The 20991-nt window shown below is 54.2% G+C and overlaps 1 protein-coding gene across 1 annotated transcript in view; it reads left to right on the forward strand.

Annotated features, from left to right (window-relative positions):
• Positions 1 to 819: 819 nt before the first annotated feature.
• LOC117195131 overlaps positions 820 to 20991 on the forward strand; it is a 50280-nt gene continuing 30108 nt past the window's right edge. Inside the window, exons 1-2 of the mRNA XM_033399783.1 lie at positions 820 to 828; positions 894 to 1385. Of these exons, the coding sequence (XP_033255674.1) occupies positions 1056 to 1385 (330 nt within the window). The 5' untranslated portion in view covers positions 820 to 828; positions 894 to 1055. The remainder of the gene's footprint in view (positions 829 to 893; positions 1386 to 20991) is intronic.

The following is a 20991-nucleotide window of genomic DNA, read 5'->3' on the forward strand; positions in this document are numbered from 1 at the left end:
TCCTTAGTGCTTCCTGTGATTTTATGTAAATTTGTACACGGGGAACAGAGGACTCCAAAGAGACCTCTTGAGCAGCAATTCAATGTACAAATGACAGGTTGGCTGTGACACAAAACAGCAGCTTAAGGAAGATGTAAAGTCAAGCAAAAATATACCTCCCCCCCCCCACCCACCCTCCGCAACTCTCCTTAACCCTTAACTCCTTAATCCCAGAATGGTAGCCAACATTTCGGCCACACCAAGGAGTATGGTGGCATGGTATTTATCGCAAGTCCTATCCCAAACCAACAAAGCCGAAAAACTATTGCAAGTCGCTGCTCTGCCCAGGGAAAGTACGTCACCTGACCTGTGATTCGAAACACAACATCGAAGTGGGCCCTGAACTATCACTTGGAGCCGTTTAGAACTGCCTCTGGAAATCATTCAGTACGAATATCTGGAGAGAGCGGCACAACACAGAGAACGGCAGCAAATATCGAAAGCACAGGGAACATAAAGTAAATAAAAATACAAATACAAAACAAAGCCCATGAACGAATATTTCCTCACAGGTGCTGGAATAAGATGAACCCAACTATTAACAATCCACGTTCCCCATTCACCCGCTCGCGGGGTATTTTCGGATCCATGGGATCCTTCGTCTTTACCGACCAGCAGCAGCAGCAGCAGCCGGGGCTGCAGGTCCCTCCGAAGGTTCCGCCGACAAGAATGGACTCAATGCGATGCCCTTCCTAGCCCAAATCCACACCAGTCCTCTGCTGTCCCGCCCAATGGGTCCAATAGGTCACGCTCACCCCCCCACCTTCCCTCCGATGGGGATTCAGATGGGTGAGCGGCAGCAGCCCAGACTCCCCTTCCCCCCAGGACATAACTTACGCCCGGCTCCCCTGCAGATTCAATGCTGTGCCACAGATGGCTTCGATGGGACCACCGCCCGTGTTGAGCTCCTCTGGACAGGCGGCGCTTCTCCGGACAGCCGCGGAGACTACTACGACGACCCCCACGAAGAGTACTCCGACTGCCGCTACGAGGGCGACTACGAGGGCGACCACTCGATGCCCACCGAGGAGGACCAAGAGGAGGAGTCGTGCTCCTATCAGAGCCAGACCTGTCAGAGCCAGAGCGAGTTCAGCTCGATAGAGCGCACCGAGTCGGACTCGGAGTGGGAGGAGCTCTCCGACGGCCCTTCCCCCAGGGTTTCCCCGCTGGAGTCCCTCGGCGCAGTCGTGCTCTCCACAATGCAGCCGGAGCACCGTCAGCGCATGGTGGCCTTGTACCACCTCGTCTTGAAGACCGCTGTGGTCAAGGTCGTGCTGCTGGTGCTGCAACTGCTGTGCTGCGCGGTGTTCTGGCTGGTCGAGAAGACCGTGGGCTTCAACGAAACCGTCGGCTCGAAGCGCCACCGATTGTGGAACAGCAAGTTCAAGCTGCGCACCATCCAGCGCCAGTTGCTGTGGCGCATGGCCAATGCCCGGGGCGACGAGACGCTCGTCTTCTTTGCCGTGCTCATGACCACGCCCTGGCTGTTCTCCCTCAGCCTCCTGGGATTCATCCTGTCCCTGGAGGCGCTCCTGAAGAAGACCGTTGAGCAGCTGGTGTTCCAGATACGCCTGCACCTCGTGCTCTAGGGGCAGCCATCAAGCAGAAAGCAGCAAGCAGTATCCAATCACACACTGACAGAAGACACACGGCCACACGCCCGACACTCCACCCCTCCCCTCAGAGATTTTTGCACTTCCATTTGGGCATCTATTTTCGTTGATGCTGGCATCGCAATACACGGAATCGTCTCTCCGTTTTTGGCCGCAATGAAAATAGATACCGAAATATTCGAAATTCAAAGTCAATTCCCACGAGAGAGAGCGAGACAGGCCTTCTTTTTTTGGTTTACGGCCTTTCTTTCTTCTGCCTTTGGCATCGCCCACTCCACTCTCTTTATTTTTCTTGCATTAAATTGGCAATAATATGAACTCGCCTTCTCTTTCTGCTTAGTAGTATTCCCCTGTCGCCGATAGCCCGCATCCTCTGCGTTCCAGAATCTGCGGAAGTTTCCAGCGGGGGCTACTGGCGTGCATCAGCCGTCGAGTAGATTGAATGGGAACGCTGCCAGCATATATGTACTATGTGTGTGTGTGCCCAACTAACGCAGTCAATTGCGTTCTAGAATGAAATATTAATTCATTGGATACGCACACACAGATCCCCCTTCATCGCTCTCTGTTTCCCTCGGAGGGTGGCAGGGTACTGGGTGTCTACGCTGCTCGGCGCTGGCCTGTATCTAATCGCGCCTGCCTTGCTGTGTACCCACTGTAGATGCATATGTACATATAGTTGTTAATCAATGTCCGTTGATTGTCGCATCGTTGCCTGGAAAGGGAATCCCCCTAATATTAAAGCTGGGATCCTATGCCAGAGCAGAACGCAATACTTTTCATATCCCACCTTGGGTTTCCTTAACCAATCCCATAACTTTCGACATTGACAATGAGCCTTCATCAGCATTCGTTCGCTCACAGTCATTATCATAATGATGATGATAATGATAATAATGTGCATGTGTGTGGTGTGTGACTCTCGTTTAGGACCTGAGTCCAAAGTGCAATGCACTGCAGAAAAATCAACACGAGCTGATTCAAGGGGTAAAGATATGTATCTTTGGCACACCGAAGTGCCGACACTCTTTCAATTCAAGCTTGTTCACAGCCCAGCGATTCGCAAATGCGGCCAATGAGTATGTGTTGTGAGTATATAACAGCCCATCCGATACGATCAGGCGATTCATCAGTGAAGATTTTCTCTCCTTTCGCTTTTCTGCCTAGTGGGGTCCCAAGTGTGGGAAAAGCCACGAGGGCGTGAAACTCAAGAAAAGCATGAAGAAAATTACGATTGAACCGGTGACTAGCTCATGGTCTTCCTCGAGCGAACCGACTGCCTTTGTTCAACTGGGACGATGAGGTCTGAGCGTGTCCATCTCGGCCAGTGAGAACTTGCTCGTAGCGGGTCAGCAGATTGGTGCGGACAATGGCGCCGTTCAGTTCCGCCTGGGCCTTGATGGCCTGTGGGAAAAGAGAGGGGAGAAAACAGTTGGATAAAGCCGAGGAAGAAAAGGAAATATAAACCCCCCTGAGTATCGCTGACAGCCAGACCATTCAGGAGATTGAACAGCACAATGGTCATGAAGAACACAAAGAGCAGGAAGATCAGGTAAGTGTAGACGCTGTCAAACTTTATGTCACCGGCATCAAATTCTCCCGTGAGCATCACAAGCAGGTAACGCAGCTCCTTGGAATCGGCGATGTATGCGATTGGAGTCATCTCGTCTTCCAACTGGTGAGGATGGCCAATGCTCCGCTTGTCCGACTGCCCGGTCTGTCGCTAGCGTCTCAGTCGGATCAGCTCCAGCTTAGTGCCTGCCTCAATCTTTCTATTCTTCAGCACATGGTGGAGGGGCGTGAATTCGCCCTGATCCACCAAATTCGGAGAGGCTCCGTACTCGAGCAGCAGCTGAATGCAGGAGCCCACCTGAGAGGCATTCGATCGTCCTGGCGATTGGCCTGGGCACCGCTGTCCAGGGCAGTGTGGAATTCCCGTATGTCCCGATTAGCGAGGGCTGCGCTCAACTGGCCCTGCGGATCGATGAAACCGCAGTTGTTAGAGATCGTTCTGCTGTCTGCAAAGAGTCAAGTGAGAATGGGGAGGATGAGCTATGTCTATGTGGTGTAACGCACCAGCTTCTAGGTTCGCTTGAGTTTGCTGGGCTCGCTCAGCGGTCGGCCGATTCGTCGCAACGTATTTTTATTGTTGCCCCCAACGACAAATGAAAAGACCTTCCTTTTCTTTAATCGAATTTCTCTTTATTCGTAATTATATTAGGACTTAGGGCTAGATGCTACAATTCAGCTTATCTATGGATCTCCACCACGCGTGGGCTCTCGTCGGGTGTGGCAGCGTTTAGGCTAATGATTGGGGCAGTTTGACCTCAGCTATTGCTTTGGCCCGCAACGCAAATCCGCACTCTACGTCTCGCACTCCCCTCGTAGCTTCCGCCAGCAACTGTGGATCACCTCTTAACTTAGACTCACTCTGGGGGCAGGCGGTGCCTGTCTTCCTGTTGCTATTCACTTCACTGCACTTCTTCGACCCGTACCGGGTATCACTCTTACGTTTCGGCGGGGTTTCAACGTGCGCGCGCGATCACTTCTCCACGGAAAAAGAGCCCCGCTTCGTTGCCGCAGCCTCCTTTTATAGCCCCTTGACGGGCCCCGGCTCGGCGTTGGTACTTTTCCATCGCCGTCTCCTGGTTTCCACGGCCTTCGTAACGGGGCCTGGCCGGTGGCGTGATCCCATGCCCACATTTGGTCATGCGTCGGATCGCTGCCGGCCCGATCCCGCCGTCTCCTCTGCCTCTCGCGTTTCTCTCGCTCCGAGAGCGGGACACTTCTCCTCTCGGGGCCCTTGGCCTCTTCGCCGCATCCGGATATCCGTGGGTATCTGGGCTGACCTTCGCCTTATCCAGCCAGCCATCAGCCTTTACCTTTACATCAGTGCTTACCCCATTCAAACGGCCCTATTTTACGCGCGCTCCTTACTGCATCTGGGATCACGGGCGCCCTGGCGCCCTCTGGCGCCTTTGCTCGGACGGCGCTGCCAGCCCTTGCAATTTTCTGGCTGGGGCCGAATCCCCGCCTATCGATAAGGTGTAGGGGCGTTTAGGCGGTCCACTCGATATCTCTCCCCAGTAAGTATTCCACTTTTCTCTTTTTCGTCTTCTCCTTATTCATTTTCTTCCCGCGTGTTTCGCCCTTGTTTTTTCCTTTTTTTTTTTTTCTCTTTTGCTCTTTTTTTCCTTTCCCCTTTTTTTTTCCTTACTTTTGTTCGCGGAACACCTCCGTGCGTGTGGCCGACATCGCAATGCGGTACCGGGTACCCCGCTCGCGCACCAGCTTCTTCACCATCCTACCCACGAGGCGAATCTGGGTCTGCGCGCGGACTACCGCCGCCGGCCACTCCTCCCGCGGGATCGCCGTCCAGTGGACCGTGGCTGCCGGTGCCGAGCTCTGCCGTTGCAGGGCCGGTCGCTTCGGTCCTGCACAGGGCTCCGGGCAGGAGGCCTGCCGCTTCAGAGCCGGGCGCTCGGCCGCCGTCGACCTCTCCGGTGCGGGCCACACCCACGGTCCGCGCTCGCACGCCACGAGTTCCACCTCCGTCGGTGCTGTCGCCGCCGTCGCTGCTGCCTCGGCCGTTGCTGTCTGGACCGCCGTCGACGTTTCCGCGGTCTGCGTCCCTGCTGCCGCCGTCGCCGCCTATGCCGCTGCCTCGGCCGTCGCTGTCTGGACCGCCGTCGTCGTTTCCGCGGTCTGCGTCCCGGCTGCCGTCGTCACCGCCTCTGCCGTTCGCGTCGCCGCCTCCGCCGTCGCCGTGTCTGCCGCTACTTCGGCCGTCGCCGTCTGGACCGCCGTCGCCGTCTGGGCCGCCGTCGCCATTTCCGCGGCCTGCGTCTCTGCTGTCACCTTCGCCGCTTCTGCAGTCCGCGTCGCTGCCTCCGCCGTCGCCGTGTCTGCCGCTGCTTCGGCCTTCGCCGTGTCTGCCGCTGCTTCGGCCGTCGCCGTCTGGACCGCCGTCGCCGTCTGGGCCGCCACCGCCATTTCCGCGGCCTGCGTCTCTGCTGTCACCTTCGCCGCTTCTGCAGTCCGCGTCGCTGCCTCCGCCGTCGCCATTGCTGCCGCTGAGGTCGTGGGGGCGGGTCCGGGGTCCCTCCTCCGCGGGTCCCTGTTGTTGCTGCCGCGTGGACTCTCCTCCCACACCCGGGCGCCGGCCTCTGGCTGGGCTTCGCTCGGGGCGGGCCCCGAGGCCCACGTGATGTGCAGGGTCTGGTGGTGCCACACCATCCCCTGGCGCACGGCGGTCCGCACCTCCTGCGATACGTATGGTCCCATTACGGCCGCCTCCGGTCCCCTCCACTGTGGTTTCTGCTGCCACTGCTCCTGCCCCTGCTGCTGGTGATGCGGCTGCTGGTGCTGCTGGTGCAGCACCCCTCGGCCTGCGGCTGCCGCCTCTCGGGCCCTCGTCATCCTCGGCCGGTGGCGTAGGTTGCCACAGCTCGCCCTCCTCCTCCTCGGCCTGCTGCAGCCGCCGCTGCCACTCGGCCTCGGGGTTCGTAGCCTGCTTGCCCGTGGCCTGAGGCCGCGTTCCCTCGGTCTCCGCCTCGTCGGTCCGGGGCTGCATCGGCGGCAGCACCACCCGGAATGGTGGGGGGGGGCGGCGCCTCGTCGCTCTCTTGGCCGTGCTCCTCCGTACTGGCGGCTCTTTCCGCCTGTCGCCGCCGCGCCTCCATCCGCTCGTCCCTCCGCCGCCTGATCGCCCGCGCCCTCTCTAGCACTTGGTGCATCCGGCGCTTCTCCTCCGGCGTCGCCTCCTGAAACCTCCGCCTCACCGCCTCGATTTTGTCGCGCAGGGTCAGCGGCCTTCCATTCCTCGTCTCCGGCTCCGCCCTTTGCTGCCGTCTCCATCTGGCCTTCTCCTGAGCGGTTGGCGCGCGCGGGCCGTCGGTGCATATGACCTCGTCGTCGCCCTCCTCGGCGCCCTCATCCGATGACACCGTCGGCGACACCGAGTCGTGCCCCGATGGCGCCGGTGACACCAACGGCGAGGCCAGCAGTTGAAGGAACTGGGAGCCATCGCACCAATCCTCCTCGTCGCTACGCGAGAGCAGAGACACCCGTCGCTGACGAGAAGTACCGGCGCGATAGCCCCCTTCTCCCACGATCGCCTGTTGCTCCTCCAGGAAGGCCCTAATATCCTCCATCTTCTTCCTGCCATCCTCGTGGTTGAGCCCGCGTTTCATCTCCATTTTTTTATTCTTGCTACTTTTTCTTGCGTTCTTTCTGGGGATAATTACCTTCAAGTGTTCGCTGTTCCGTTTTCCACCCGCCTATATACACGCGTTGCATTGCCAATCGTTCCCTCTACCGGTGCCGGTGCTCCGTGTTTCGGTCTCTCCTGCCTGGTTCTAACGGTTGTTGCGTTTGTACTCATGGCCCTCAGCCTCGTCTCTCTGCCGGCCGCGCTCTCTAACGGCATCTTTCCCCTGGTTGTGTGAGTGCCGTCGCGCTCTCCGCTCTCTATCCGATTTCGCCTTATCCCTTTTTTTTTTTTGATACTGTTGTGTTCTCGCCGCGTTTCTCTGTTGGCTCATGGATAACACTTTTCCATCTTTGATGGACCCACCCCCTTCCCGTTCATGATTATTTTGCTTTTTATTCCCCCATTTTATTTTTGCTTATTCACAATTTTTATTTAGCCCTTTATTCTTGTTTATTTTAATTGCTATTTAATGGATTAATGGATTGCTAATTATTTACTTTTAATCGTTATAAAAATTGCTATTTATTCTTACATGCCACCGCCGACCTGTCTTCTTCATCCCGTGCTGCTCGGACCCTCCTTGGCCTGGGTGAGTTCTCCCGACCCGGATGACTTTTACTCAATCCTTTCTCCCTTTCCAGCTCGCCCTCTGCCCTCAATGCGGGCCGCTTGCCGCGATTCCGCTCGTGAACAATGGGTCCTCCGACCCTCCGCCCGGGCTGGAATCTTGGGCTCACATCCCAGGGCAACTCCTATGCGCCACCGGCCGGACTCTTTTGACAGGTGTCTCCCGCACACAGTGGCTCGGACCCGAGGATCATCCGACTCCTCGCCCGGTAGTCCACGCATGAGCGGCACCCGTCGTTCCGGCCCGACGCTCGTAGTTGCCCCGTGAGTCCGCGTTGAGGCGTGAGCCTGGCCCCTGGGTTTTTCCTGGTCATCCGCTGTCTGAGATTACACTCCCCGACCCTGGATTCGCCTCCCAGCTTTGGGTGACGCGTTTCCTGTTGAGGTTTGCTGAGCTTTTCCTCTTCTCGTTTTATTTTCCTTTCTTTTTACTAATTTTCGCTTTTTTTTCAGATTTCTCCAACCACAGTCTTCCTGTTCGCCTTTTTTTTTTTTTTTTTAATCTAAGTGCACAAGTCCATCACCCTGCGTGCTGACGAGTTTCGTGCGTGTCCTTCGCGGCACCCTTCCCCAGTGTCCTGCGTGGCACTCTACCGTTCCTGGTCCTGCGTGACCCTTTAGGGCGACCTATTACAGCCATTCTCCTTCACCCCTGTGTCTGTCGCTCCTCGGGTTGGGGTTTCAGATCTCGTATGTGTGCCGTTCTCTTCTTCCTGTCGCCCTCCTTTCTTAGGTTGCAGATAACCGGGGATAGAAAGTCCTCTATCTGGTATGGCCCATCGTACCTTGGTGCCAGCTTCGCGGCGAATCCCTCCGCTGCATTGGAAAGGTGGTGCTGTTTGGCCCACACGACCTCTCCCACTTTGGGTCTCCACGGTCTTCTTCTCAGGTTGTAATGCCTGGCCTGATCCTGGGCTGCCCTTTCCAAGTTGCGTCGAACCAACTGAAACATCTCCTTTAATTTCTTCGCATTTTCATCCGGCGTCTCTGTGCCTTGTCCCGTGCCTACCGTCTCCTCGTCATATAGGGCCTTTGGCAGCCCGGGTTCCCTTCCTTGCACCACGAACGCCAGTGAATATCCCGTTGTATCCGACACTCCCGAATTCATGGCCAGCATCAGCTCCGGCCATTTTTCATCCCAACACCTTTGATCACCCTCGGTGAACTGAACTATCATGGTCTTTACCGTTCTGTTCGTTCGCTCTGTCGGATTCTCTTGCGGCGTGTATGGCGCCGTAAACTGGTGGCGAACTCCTAGCTGCTCCAGGAATCTTGTAAATGCCCTGCTTGCAAACTGCACCCCATTTTCCGTAATGAAGACTTTGGGCGTGCCAAAACGGGCTATTATGCGCTCTCGACAGGCCTTTATTAGTGCCTCTGCTGTGGTCTTCCTCAGCGGCACCAACTCGGTCCACTTGGAGAATCGATCCACCAGCACCAACAGCATCGAGTTCCCATGTTTCGACCTCGGCAGAGGACCCACAAAGTCCGCGCATACCGTTGCCCATGGTTCTTCCGGCACCTGTGTCAACATTTCTCCTGCCGCTTGTATCTGACTTGGCTTAAAGCGAAGACATAGTTCGCACTTCCGCACGTAGGCCCTCACGTCCCTGTACATCCCTGGCCAGTAATATCTTGCCGCCACCCGTGCCGCGGTTCTCCTTCCGCCGGCGTGGCCTGCTTCCGGGCTATCGTGGCTTTCCTTTAAAACCCTTTCTCGGGCATATTTCGGCACACATAACTTCCACGAGGCGACTTCTTCGCTCCCTGCCCGGTGAGGAATGTGCCGGTACAAGTTTCCCCTCTTCTCCACATAGTCGGGGTACTTCGGGTATTCTTTTCTGATCTTTTCTACCATGCCCTCTAACCACTTGCAGGGCGGCTCGCCTACTGGTTGTGTTCCCTCCTCATTTCTTATCCGACGGCCTCGCTCCTCCACCGGTTGTCGGGAGAGTGCGTCGGCTACCACGTTGAGCTGTCCTTTCCTGTACGCGACTTCAAAGTCGTACTGCTGTAGCTCTAATGCCCATCTCGCCACTCTTCCCGACGGACTTTCTATGCTATTTAGCCATTTCAGAGCCATGTGGTCCGTGACCACCTTGAAGCGATAACCTTCCAAGTATGGCCTGAACCGGCGGATGGCCCAAACAATGGCCAGACATTCTTTCTCGGTCGCCGAATAGTTCCTTTCGGGTCCATTTAGCGTCCTGCTAGCGTATGATATTAGCCGTTCGCCCCTTTCCGTCTCCTGCGTGAGAATCGCACCCAGCCCGTAATCACTGGCGTCTGTCTGCAGAATGAACTTCTTCGAGAAGTCGGGGCACGCCAGCACGGGGTCCGCCACTAGTCGTCTTTTCACCTCCTCGAACGCTTCTTGCCGTTCTTGTGTCCAGACCCATTCCGTCTTCTTCTTGAGGAGCCCGGTCAGGGGCTGCACGAGGGGGGCGAAGTCGGGCACGAACCTCCGGTACCATGAGGCCACTCCCAAGTACTGTCTCAGCTCCTTGACATTTGTCGGCGGTTTCAATTCGGCTATGGCTGCGACTTTCTCGGGGTCTGTACATATCCCCTCGCCGGTCACCTTGTGGCCTAGATACCGCAGCTCTTTCCTAAAGAACTCGCACTTGTCTGCGTTCAGCCGCAGGTTAGCCAAGCGCAGCCGTCGAAACACCTCTTTCAGGTTTCTTCGGTGTTCTTCCTCTGTTCGCCCGATGACCACTATGTCATCCTGGTACGCGAACGCGTGCGGCATCATTTCTGGCCCAATCACTTGGTCTAACGCCCGTTGAAAGGTGGCCGACGCGGAGTGTAACCCAAACGGCATCACCTTCCATTGGTATAGCCCCTTTCCGGGCACCGTGAACGCCGTGATCGGCCGGCTGCTCTCGGCCAGGGGGATCTGCCAATATCCATCCTTCAGAGCTAGGCTACTTATGAATTTCGCTTCCCGCAGTTGATCGAGGATGTATGTAATCGATCCTGGGCATTGGGTACGCTCCTTTACTGATCTCGCGTTAGCTTGACGAAAGTCCACGCACAATCTCCATTTGCCATTTTTCTTCTTTACCATCACTATAGGCGAACTGTAGGGGCTCTTTGACGGCTCTATGCATCCCATTTCTAATAGTTCGTCCACTTTCTGGTTAATCTCGGTCTGCATTTTGGGGTTCTTAGGGTAATATCTTTGCTTAATCGGTTGCGGCTCACTCATGGTGATTGTGTGCACCGCCACATTAGACACCCCCTCGATCTTGGAAAATGCCTCTAACTCTCGGGCTAAGAATTCCTCCACTGGCTCTTCCCTCGCCCCCTCATTCTGCCTCATGCCCGCTGACACCCCTCTGGCGCCCACTCTTAGGGTCTTGTCCGTTTCGTTGTCGGACTCCGGAGCCGTGTCTCCAGCTTCGGCCTTCGCCACGGACAGTCTTTCCTCCTGGTCTCCTCGTTCCCGATTTTGGGCAGGGATCACCACCCTGTGCCCTGCACAGGTCACCACTGCCCCGACCGCGCGGAGAAAATCCCATCCCAACACTAACTCATCAATCACACCCGGCAATACGAGTAGCACCATTGGGATCTCCTTGTTCCCAAAGCATACCTTCGTTTCAATCTGGCACGTGACCTCCTGGCTATGGCCATCCGCCAACCTCACCCTTTTCCTTGCCGCCGCCTCCCGGCCTTCACCCTTTAGTCGGTCCCCCAGCAGGCTCACGAAATTGCTGGTAGCTCCTGTATACACCGTGGCTTGCAGCTCCATGCCCGCGACCTCCACTACTGCGGATAACTGTTCCTCCTCGCTGGTCAGCCTGCCGACTAGGCTTGAGGGACCGTTTCTTGCGACCCTGGCACGGCCCTCCGCGGCGTGGGTCGCGGGGCGTTTCCCGTCTTCCTGCAGCATTGCCATGCCGAGATGCCCACTTTTCCGCATCTCCAGCAGTAGGTGAGAGGTCGGCCGTTGCACTCCCGGCTCCAATGATCCGCTCTACCACACCTTCGGGCCTGGGCCGGATTCTTGACATATCCGTTCTCGATATTGCCGTTGGTCTGTGTCGGCATAAGGACACGCGCTCCCCTTTCCTCCCGTGCTGCTCCGTCCAGCGGGCCGTCTTTGCACCGTCGACATGCCGTCGTCTCGGCTGGCTTGTGGAAGGGATTCGCTGCCCGGGCTTTCACGGTTGGATTCTCCCGTTGGAACTCTAGGCGGTCCCTCTCCAACGCCTCGAACTCGTCTGCCAATTCCATCATGGTGTCGAGATCCCTGCACTGGTGTGGCCTCATATACGCTCGCAGATCGGGCATGCTATTCTCACGAATCAGCTCCGTTTGCTCCTCTTGGGGACATTTCAGGGGTCGCATAAGTGTCTGCATCTCTACCATATACTCTTTGAATGGCTCGCCCCATTTCTATTTCCGCATCCTTACTTCCTGCAGCAACTTCTCAACATATCCCCGCTGCAGAAAGTAAGCCTGGTAGCTGGACGAGAACTCTTTCCACGTTCTCCACTGTCGGTTGTTCGCCACGAACCACATCAGCGCCCGCCCCTTCAGCAGCTCTGGCATCGCCCTTGGGATTAGATCCGGATCCAGACCGTACGTCTCGGCGGACCACTCGACCTGCTCCAAGAACTCGAGAGGCTTCGTCGTCCCGTCGAACCGGAACGACCACTCTCTCACCTGGTTCGCTACTCTAGCGTAGTCCAGGTGTGCTGGCCTTATGGTGGCTGGTTCGGTTCTCCCTCTTTCGGTCTCTCGGCTTCGATCCCTTCCTTGGTGGCGGGGCCTGCTAGGCGTCCCTGTGTGCGAGCGTTCCGGTATTGGCACTGAGAGACTCGCGATCAATTCTCTCTGTATGTCGACTGGGGACCTCCACAGCGCCGCGGCGGCTGCGCCGGGTGGGGGTGCCAGGTGCTCGTATGCGGCTTGTTTGTCGTCCACCCGGGGTGTCGGCGAGGACCTGTCCGCCCGACACTCCCATACCTCAATCAGATCGGCCCACTCCGACTCACCCTCGGGTTCCCTCATCCACTCCTTAAATGTTCTTTTCATTTCGTCCACTGTGCCCTCCAGCCGCACGCCGAAGGCGTGGCCGCATTGGACAAGCTCCTCCTTTCTCAACCGGTGGATCCATTGTCCCTTCCCCATTCTCTCGTCTATATTTCTCCTCCCTTTGTACTACTATTTGTCGTTGTAGGCCCCACGTTGGGCGCCAGTTGTAACGAACCTGCTTCTTGGTTCGCTTGAGTTTGCTGGGCTCGCTCAGCGGTCGGCCGATTCGTCGCAACGTATTTTTATTGTTGCCCCCCACGACAAATGATAAGACCTTCCTTTTCTTTAATCGAATTTCTCTTTATTCGTAATTATATTAAGACTTAGGGCTAGATGCTACAATTCAGCTTATCTATGGATCTCCACCACGCGTGGGCTCTCGTCGGGTGTGGCAGCGTTGAGGCTAATGATTGGGGCAGTTTGACCTCCGCTATTGCTTTGGCCCGCCACGCAAATCCGCACTCTACGTCTCGCACTCCCCTCTTAGCTTCCGCCGGCAACTGTGGATCACCTCTTAACTTAGACTCACTCTGGGGCAGGCGGTGCCTGTCTTCCTGTTGCTATTCACTTCACTGCACTTCTTCGAACCGTACCGGGTATCACTCTTACGTTTCGGCGGGGTTTCAACGTGCGCGCGCGATCACTTCTCCACGGAAAAAGAGCCCCGCTTCGTTGCCGCAGCCTCCTTTTATCACCTTGTGGCCTAGATACCGCAGCTCTTTCCTAAAGAACTCGCACTTGTCTGCGTTCAGCCGCAGGTTAGCCAAGCGCAGCCGTCGAAACACCTCTTTCAGGTTTCTTCGGTGTTCTTCCTCTGTTCGCCCGATGACCACTATGTCATCCTGGTACGCGAACGCGTGCGGCATCATTTCTGGCCCAATCACTTGGTCTAACGCCCGTTGAAAGGTGGCCGACGCGGAGTGTAACCCAAACGGCATCACCTTCCATTGGTATAGCCCCTTTCCGGGCACCGTGAACGCCGTGATCGGCCGGCTGCTCTCGGCCAGGGGGATCTGCCAATATCCATCCTTCAGAGCTAGGCTACTTATGAATTTCGCTTCCCGCAGTTGATCGAGGATGTATGTAATCGATCCTGGGCATTGGGTACGCTCCTTTACTGATCTCGCGTTAGCTTGACGAAAGTCCACGCACAATCTCCATTTGCCATTTTTCTTCTTTACCATCACTATAGGCGAACTGTAGGGGCTCTTTGACGGCTCTATGCATCCCATTTCTAATAGTTCGTCCACTTTCTGGTTAATCTCGGTCTGCATTTTGGGGTTCTTAGGGTAATATCTTTGCTTAATCGGTTGCGGGTCACTCATGGTGATTGTGTGCACCGCCACATTAGACACCCCCTCGATCTTGGAAAATGCCTCTAACTCTCGGGCTAAGAATTCCTCCACTGGCTCTTCCCTCGCCCCCTCATTCTGCCTCATGCCCGCTGACACCCCTCTGGCGCCCACTCTTAGGGTCTTGTCCGTTTCGTTGTCGGACTCCGGAGCCGTGTCTCCAGCTTCGGCCTTCGCCACGGACAGTCTTTCCTCCTGGTCTCCTCGTTCCCGATTTTGGGCAGGGATCACCACCCTGTGCCCTGCACAGGTCACCACTGCCCCGACCGCGCGGAGAAAATCCCATCCCAACACTAACTCATCAATCACACCCGGCAATACGAGTAGCACCATTGGGATCTCCTTGTTCCCAAAGCATACCTTCGTTTCAATCTGGCACGTGACCTCCTGGCTATGGCCATCCGCCAACCTCACCCTTTTCCTTGCCGCCGCCTCCCGGCCTTCACCCTTTAGTCGGTCCCCCAGCAGGCTCACGAAATTGCTGGTAGCTCCTGTATACACCGTGGCTTGCAGCTCCATGCCCGCGACCTCCACTACTGCGGATAACTGTTCCTCCTCGCTGGTCAGCCTGCCGACTAGGCTTGAGGGACCGTTTCTTGCGACCCTGGCACGGCCCTCCGCGGCGTGGGTCGCGGGGCGTTTCCCGTCTTCCTGCAGCATTGCCATGCCGAGATGCCCACTTTTCCGCATCTCCAGCAGTAGGTGAGAGGTCGGCCGTTGCACTCCCGGCTCCAATGATCCGCTCTACCACACCTTCGGGCCTGGGCCGGATTCTTGACATATCCGTTCTCGATATTGCCGTTGGTCTGTGTCGGCATAAGGACACGCGCTCCCCTTTCCTCCCGTGCTGCTCCGTCCAGCGGGCCGTCTTTGCACCGTCGACATGCCGTCGTCTCGGCTGGCTTGTGGAAGGGATTCGCTGCCCGGGCTTTCACGGTTGGATTCTCCCGTTGGAACTCTAGGCGGTCCCTCTCCAACGCCTCGAACTCGTCTGCCAATTCCATCATGGTGTCGAGATCCCTGCACTGGTGTGGCCTCATATACGCTCGCAGATCGGGCATGCTATTCTCACGAATCAGCTCCGTTTGCTCCTCTTGGGGACATTTCAGGGGTCGCATAAGTGTCTGCATCTCTACCATATACTCTTTGAATGGCTCGCCCCATTTCTATTTCCGCATCCTTACTTCCTGCAGCAACTTCTCAACATATCCCCGCTGCAGAAAGTAAGCCTGGTAGCTGGACGAGAACTCTTTCCACGTTCTCCACTGTCGGTTGTTCGCCACGAACCACATCAGCGCCCGCCCCTTCAGCAGCTCTGGCATCGCCCTTGGGATTAGATCCGGATCCAGACCGTACGTCTCGGCGGACCACTCGACCTGCTCCAAGAACTCGAGAGGCTTCGTCGTCCCGTCGAACCGGAACGACCACTCTCTCACCTGGTTCGCTACTCTAGCGTAGTCCAGGTGTGCTGGCCTTATGGTGGCTGGTTCGGTTCTCCCTCTTTCGGTCTCTCGGCTTCGATCCCTTCCTTGGTGGCGGGGCCTGCTAGGCGTCCCTGTGTGCGAGCGTTCCGGTATTGGCACTGAGAGACTCGCGATCAATTCTCTCTGTATGTCGACTGGGGACCTCCACAGCGCCGCGGCGGCTGCGCCGGGTGGGGGTGCCAGGTGCTCGTATGCGGCTTGTTTGTCGTCCACCCGGGGTGTCGGCGAGGACCTGTCCGCCCGACACTCCCATACCTCAATCAGATCGGCCCACTCCGACTCACCCTCGGGTTCCCTCATCCAATCCTTAAATGTTCTTTTCATTTCGTCCACTGTGCCCTCCAGCCGCACGCCGAAGGCGTGGCCGCATTGGACAAGCTCCTCCTTTCTCAACCGGTGGATCCATTGTCCCTTCCCCATTCTCTCGTCTATATTTCTCCTCCCTTTGTACTACTATTTGTCGTTGTAGGCCCCACGTTGGGCGCCAGTTGTAACGAACCTGCTTCTTGGTTCGCTTGAGTTTGCTGGGCTCGCTCAGCGGTCGGCCGATTCGTCGCAACGTATTTTTATTGTTGCCCCCCACGACAAATGATAAGACCTTCCTTTTCTTTAATCGAATTTCTCTTTATTCGTAATTATATTAAGACTTAGGGCTAGATGCTACAATTCAGCTTATCTATGGATCTCCACCACGCGTGGGCTCTCGTCGGGTGTGGCAGCGTTGAGGCTAATGATTGGGGCAGTTTGACCTCCGCTATTGCTTTGGCCCGCCACGCAAATCCGCACTCTACGTCTCGCACTCCCCTCTTAGCTTCCGCCGGCAACTGTGGATCACCTCTTAACTTAGACTCACTCTGGGGGCAGGCGGTGCCTGTCTTCCTGTTGCTATTCACTTCACTGCACTTCTTCGAACCGTACCGGGTATCACTCTTACGTTTCGGCGGGGTTTCAACGTGCGCGCGCGATCAATTCTCCACGGAAAAAGAGCCCCGCTTCGTTGCCGCAGCCTCCTTTTATAGCCCCTTGACGGGCCCCGGCTCGGCGTTGGTACTTTTCCATCGCCGTCTCCTGGTTTCCACGGCCTTCGTAACGGGGCCTGGCCGGTGGCGTGATCCCATGCCCACATTTGGTCATGCGTCGGATCGCTGCCGGCCCGATCCCGCCGTCTCCTCTGCCTCTCGCGTTTCTCTCGCTCCGAGAGCGGGACACTTCTCCTCTCGGGGCCCTTGGCCTCTTCGCCGCATCCGGATATCCGTGGGTATCTGGGCTGACCTTCGCCTTATCCAGCCAGCCATCAGCCTTTAACCGACCGTCCCACCGCCTTTATCCGGCTATGCTTTGGTCGAATTCGGCCTGTGGAACCGCGGTTCCTCACAGTGGGCTTTCGTTAATCTTATCCAACCCACGCTGCGTATGAGTAACTTCTAATGCCGTTTCTATGAAAATGATGCCAGAACTCGCATTGTTAGAGCTCTGCTCTGGTCAATGGAGGGAGGTCTGACCCAACAGACGGTTTCTGTACAGACCTTGAAATGGCCGAAACAAAAGCATGAGAGTGGACCGACCCCCGCAACAAACGGTATTTGACAACGCTTCATGCTACGATGATTTTCACACAAATGACTGTCTGTCCATGGAGCTGGCCAGCAGCTGGAGGCAGAGCCACAGTCAGAGCCACAGTCACAGCCACATCCGCAGCCGAAAGCTACCCCACAGGTTTCTCGAAAAATAAAAACCAAATCTTCGTTTTGGGGGCAATTAAAGAAAGCGTCTTTAAGTGGTTTTTGTGGTACCTGAACTACAGACTTTATTTGCCCTCCCGTGTAGTTATTAAATTATAACAATCCAACTGAAGACAAGGTAAGACAAGGCCTGAGAAGTACTCAGGGAGTGGCTTGATTGTTCAAAGTGATCTACAAATTTGAATCAAGTTTGGTGTTCGATCTCGCTCGCCTTTTGGTATATCAAAATTTAACGATCATAAAGAATAATCATAAAATAATCGACACATCAATATAAATTAGCAATCAATTGGTTGCGCTTTATGCTTTGAATACTGTTCCGAATGGAGCTTTAGATAAAGCCCTGGGCAGTGCTGAAATCTTGCGATTTATAGGCGGCCCTTTTCGTAAATATCAAGGCGGCTTCTTCTGTGGGATCTGATCCCTCCAGCCGTCAGCTCAACGTCTTCTCCGCTCTGTTGTGTTCTGTTCTGTTCTGTTCCGTTCTGTCTGCTCTCTGCTTTGATGCTTGAAATGTGTGAGAAATCGGCTAATCACACATGAGCTACCTACAAAAGAGAAGACGATGTTTCCTGATTCCCAATTCGTAGGCTATTTATAAACAATCAGTGGGGGAATATTCAAATTAGCCAGGATTTGAATATTCTCCCACTGATTATTTATCAATAGCCTACGAATTGGGAATCAGGAAACATCGTCTTCTCTTTTGTAGGTAGCTCTTCGGCTAATGTTGCTTTTGTTGAAGAATGACCATCTCTAGCAATGCACGCATGTATTGACAGACATATGAGTATGTAGACGTATGTATGAGTGAAAGACGTAACGAAGCGACGTTCTCTTATCTCCCTTTTTGTTCTCCCTTTCGTTTCGGTCTCTATCTGCCAGCGAGCAGAGCATTTATTAGTCACAAATAAACCGTACATATGAATGGTTGCGTTTTTACTTTTCGGTACAAGAACTTCCCTTGCAACGGCAGCGAAATTCTGTCCAACAGGTTATGGGCCCAGGTTCGGATTTTGTAAATTAAAAGTAAAGTGATTGTTTTAGTTACGAACTATTAACATCGGTGTGACTCAGAGACTAAACGATAATCAGCAATGAGCGGGATGTATCAAATAGACAAATTAGAGGAGGGAAATTATGACTCCTGGTGTATTCAAATGCGGTCTGTGTTGGTGCACGCTGAATTGTGGAGTGTGGCATCTGGTGACCTGCTACCAACGAATGTTCCCGAAGGTGTGAATTGGCAGGCCAAGGATGAAAAGGCGCTGGCCATGATCACATTGAGTGTGAAAACTTCACAGTTGGGATACATTAAAAATTGCAGTAAGTCGTGTGTTCATCAACCAAGTGGACCTGTACGAAAGGTTAAACTGTACAAGAAATTAGTAAGCAAGCGCATGGACCAAAGGCAAAGCATTTCAAGCTACATACATTAATGAGTTCGTGGATACTCTTGATGGCCTTGGGTCAGTAGGAATCGAGCTAAATGATGAACTGCGCTCAATTGTTTTGTTGTCAAGCCTTCCAGAACAATTCGAAAATTTCGTTGTCGCCATAGAGACGCGCGACAGTCTGCCGACTTTCGATGTTCTATGCGTAAAACTGAAGGAAGAAGGCGAACGAAAGGGAAACACAAAAGATCAAAAGGAATACGCAAAGGCATATACCGCACACATAAGCCGGCCGCGCACAGAGCGCTAAAGAAGAGAAACAATACAATGATATGTTTCAAGTGTGGTGAGCGCGGGCATATGAAGGCTCAGTGTAAGAAGGAGAGCGCAAATGTGGAAAGGGCAGCAAGAGTGGAGAACAAGCAGTGAAGTCCATTAAATGCGTTGGACGCAGATAATTTGAAAAAGAGTATGTGGTGTTTGGATAGTGGTGCCACAAGCCACATGTGTTGTGAGAAACAGTTATTCATAAAGTTCAAGAAACACACAGAAATGATTGGTCTGGCTGACTCCGGTTTCCTAAAAGCTGAAGGAAAAGGGGAAGTAGAGCTGAAGACAGAGATATGCACGCTGCTGTTAAAGAATGTTCTCTATGTGCCCGAAATGAATGGAAATTATTTCTCGGTGAGCAGCGCTGTACAGAATAAATGTGTCGTCACTTTTGGACAAGAATATGCACGAGTTATCCAAAATGGCGAATGCATTGTAAAGGCGAACAGAGTTGGAAACTTGTATATGTTTCGAGGAAAACAAAACAACTGTTTTGCGGCGGTTAAGGCTGATGGTGCCCTGTGGCATAAACGGTACGGCCACTTGAACATCAGTAATATGAAAGATTTGATCAGCAAAGGAATGGTGCGCGGCATTGAAAATATGGTTTTCCCGGCGAATATGAATTGCAAAACATGTATGGTCAGCAAGATTTATGCGCAACCATTTCCTGTTGCAACCACCATTAGAGCTCAAGATATATTGGAACTAGTTCATGCAGATGTGTGCGGGCCCTTTGGCACACAGTCGCTTGCTGGATCAAAGTATTTTCTAACCTTCATCGATGACAAATCAAGGCGTATATTTGTGTATTTCCTGCGGACAAAGGATGAAGTCTTCCAGAAGTTCGTCGAGTTCAAAACCCTGGTTGAACGGCAAACGGGAAAAAGTCTCAAATGTATCCGGAGCGACAATGGCGGTGAATTTGTCAACAAATCGTTTGATGAATTTCTGAAAACTAATGGGATTGAGAGGCAGCTGACAGTGGCGTACACTCCACAGAAAAACGGCGTTGCTGAGAGGGCAAACCGCACTCTGGTGGAAATGTCAAGATGTATGCTGGTCCAGTCAGGATTAGGCGAATACTTGTGGGCTGAGGCAGTCAACGCAGCTGTGTATGTACGGAATCGATCACCGACCAAGGCGCTGACCAGTATGACGCCTATGGAAGCATGGACTGGTAAGAAACTTTTTGTTGGTCATCTAAAGGTTTTTGGCTCCGTTGCAGTAGCTTTGGACTAGGGTCCAAGGAAGAGTAAACTTCAACCAAAAGGCAAAGAATATCGCATGATTGGATATTCAGTAGCGGCTAAGGGCTATCGACTGTATGACCCTGTGTCTCATCAGGTGATTGAAAGGCGAGATGTTCTCTTTGACGAGATCCAAGACGACAAGAATACAGTCACATTCGAACTTCCGAAGGCAGAAGTTAGCATGCAGTCAGGCGGCGATACTGATGACATTGACAGCAGCGGTGGAGACAGCAGCCATGGTGCAAGCGTTGACGGGGAGAATCCCAGTAGCAGCGGTACTGATGGGTACGAGAGCGCAACAGAAAAGGTTGAGTCAGATGAGCCAGCTCCTCGCGTTGGACCTGGCAGACCAAGGCTGATTCGGTCCGGCAAACCTGGCCGTCCGAGAAAGGAGTACATTCTTGGTGCTCTGATTGCCAGCGACGTAAAGATTCCAGTATCCTACGAGGAGGCGTTGATCAGTATTCATGCATCACATTGGTCCGAAGCGATGCAACGCGAATATGAGGCATTAATGGCAAACGAGACATGGCAGTTGGCAGACTTACCGGCAGGACAACGAGCAGTGGGATGCAAATGGGTATATAGCCTGAAACGCGACAAAGATGGTCAAATCGAACGTTTCAAGGCGCGGCTGGTGGCAAAAGGTTGCTCCCAGCAGTACGGCATAAACTATGCGGAAACATTTTCTCCAGTCTGTAGACTGGAGAGCGTGCGATTTATTCTTGCGCTAGCAGCAGAATTGAAATTATATGTCAACCAAATGGATGTATGTACGGCATACCTCAACAGTGACCTGAGCGATACGGTGTACATGAAGCAACCACAAGGGTACATTGATCGAGCTTATCCAGCGAAGGCTATGCTGCTTAAAAAGGCAATATATGGATTGAAGCAGT

This window comes from Drosophila miranda, assembly GCF_003369915.1.
Source record: "Drosophila miranda strain MSH22 chromosome Y unlocalized genomic scaffold, D.miranda_PacBio2.1 Contig_Y6_pilon, whole genome shotgun sequence".
NCBI lineage: Eukaryota > Metazoa > Arthropoda > Insecta > Diptera > Drosophilidae > Drosophila > Drosophila miranda.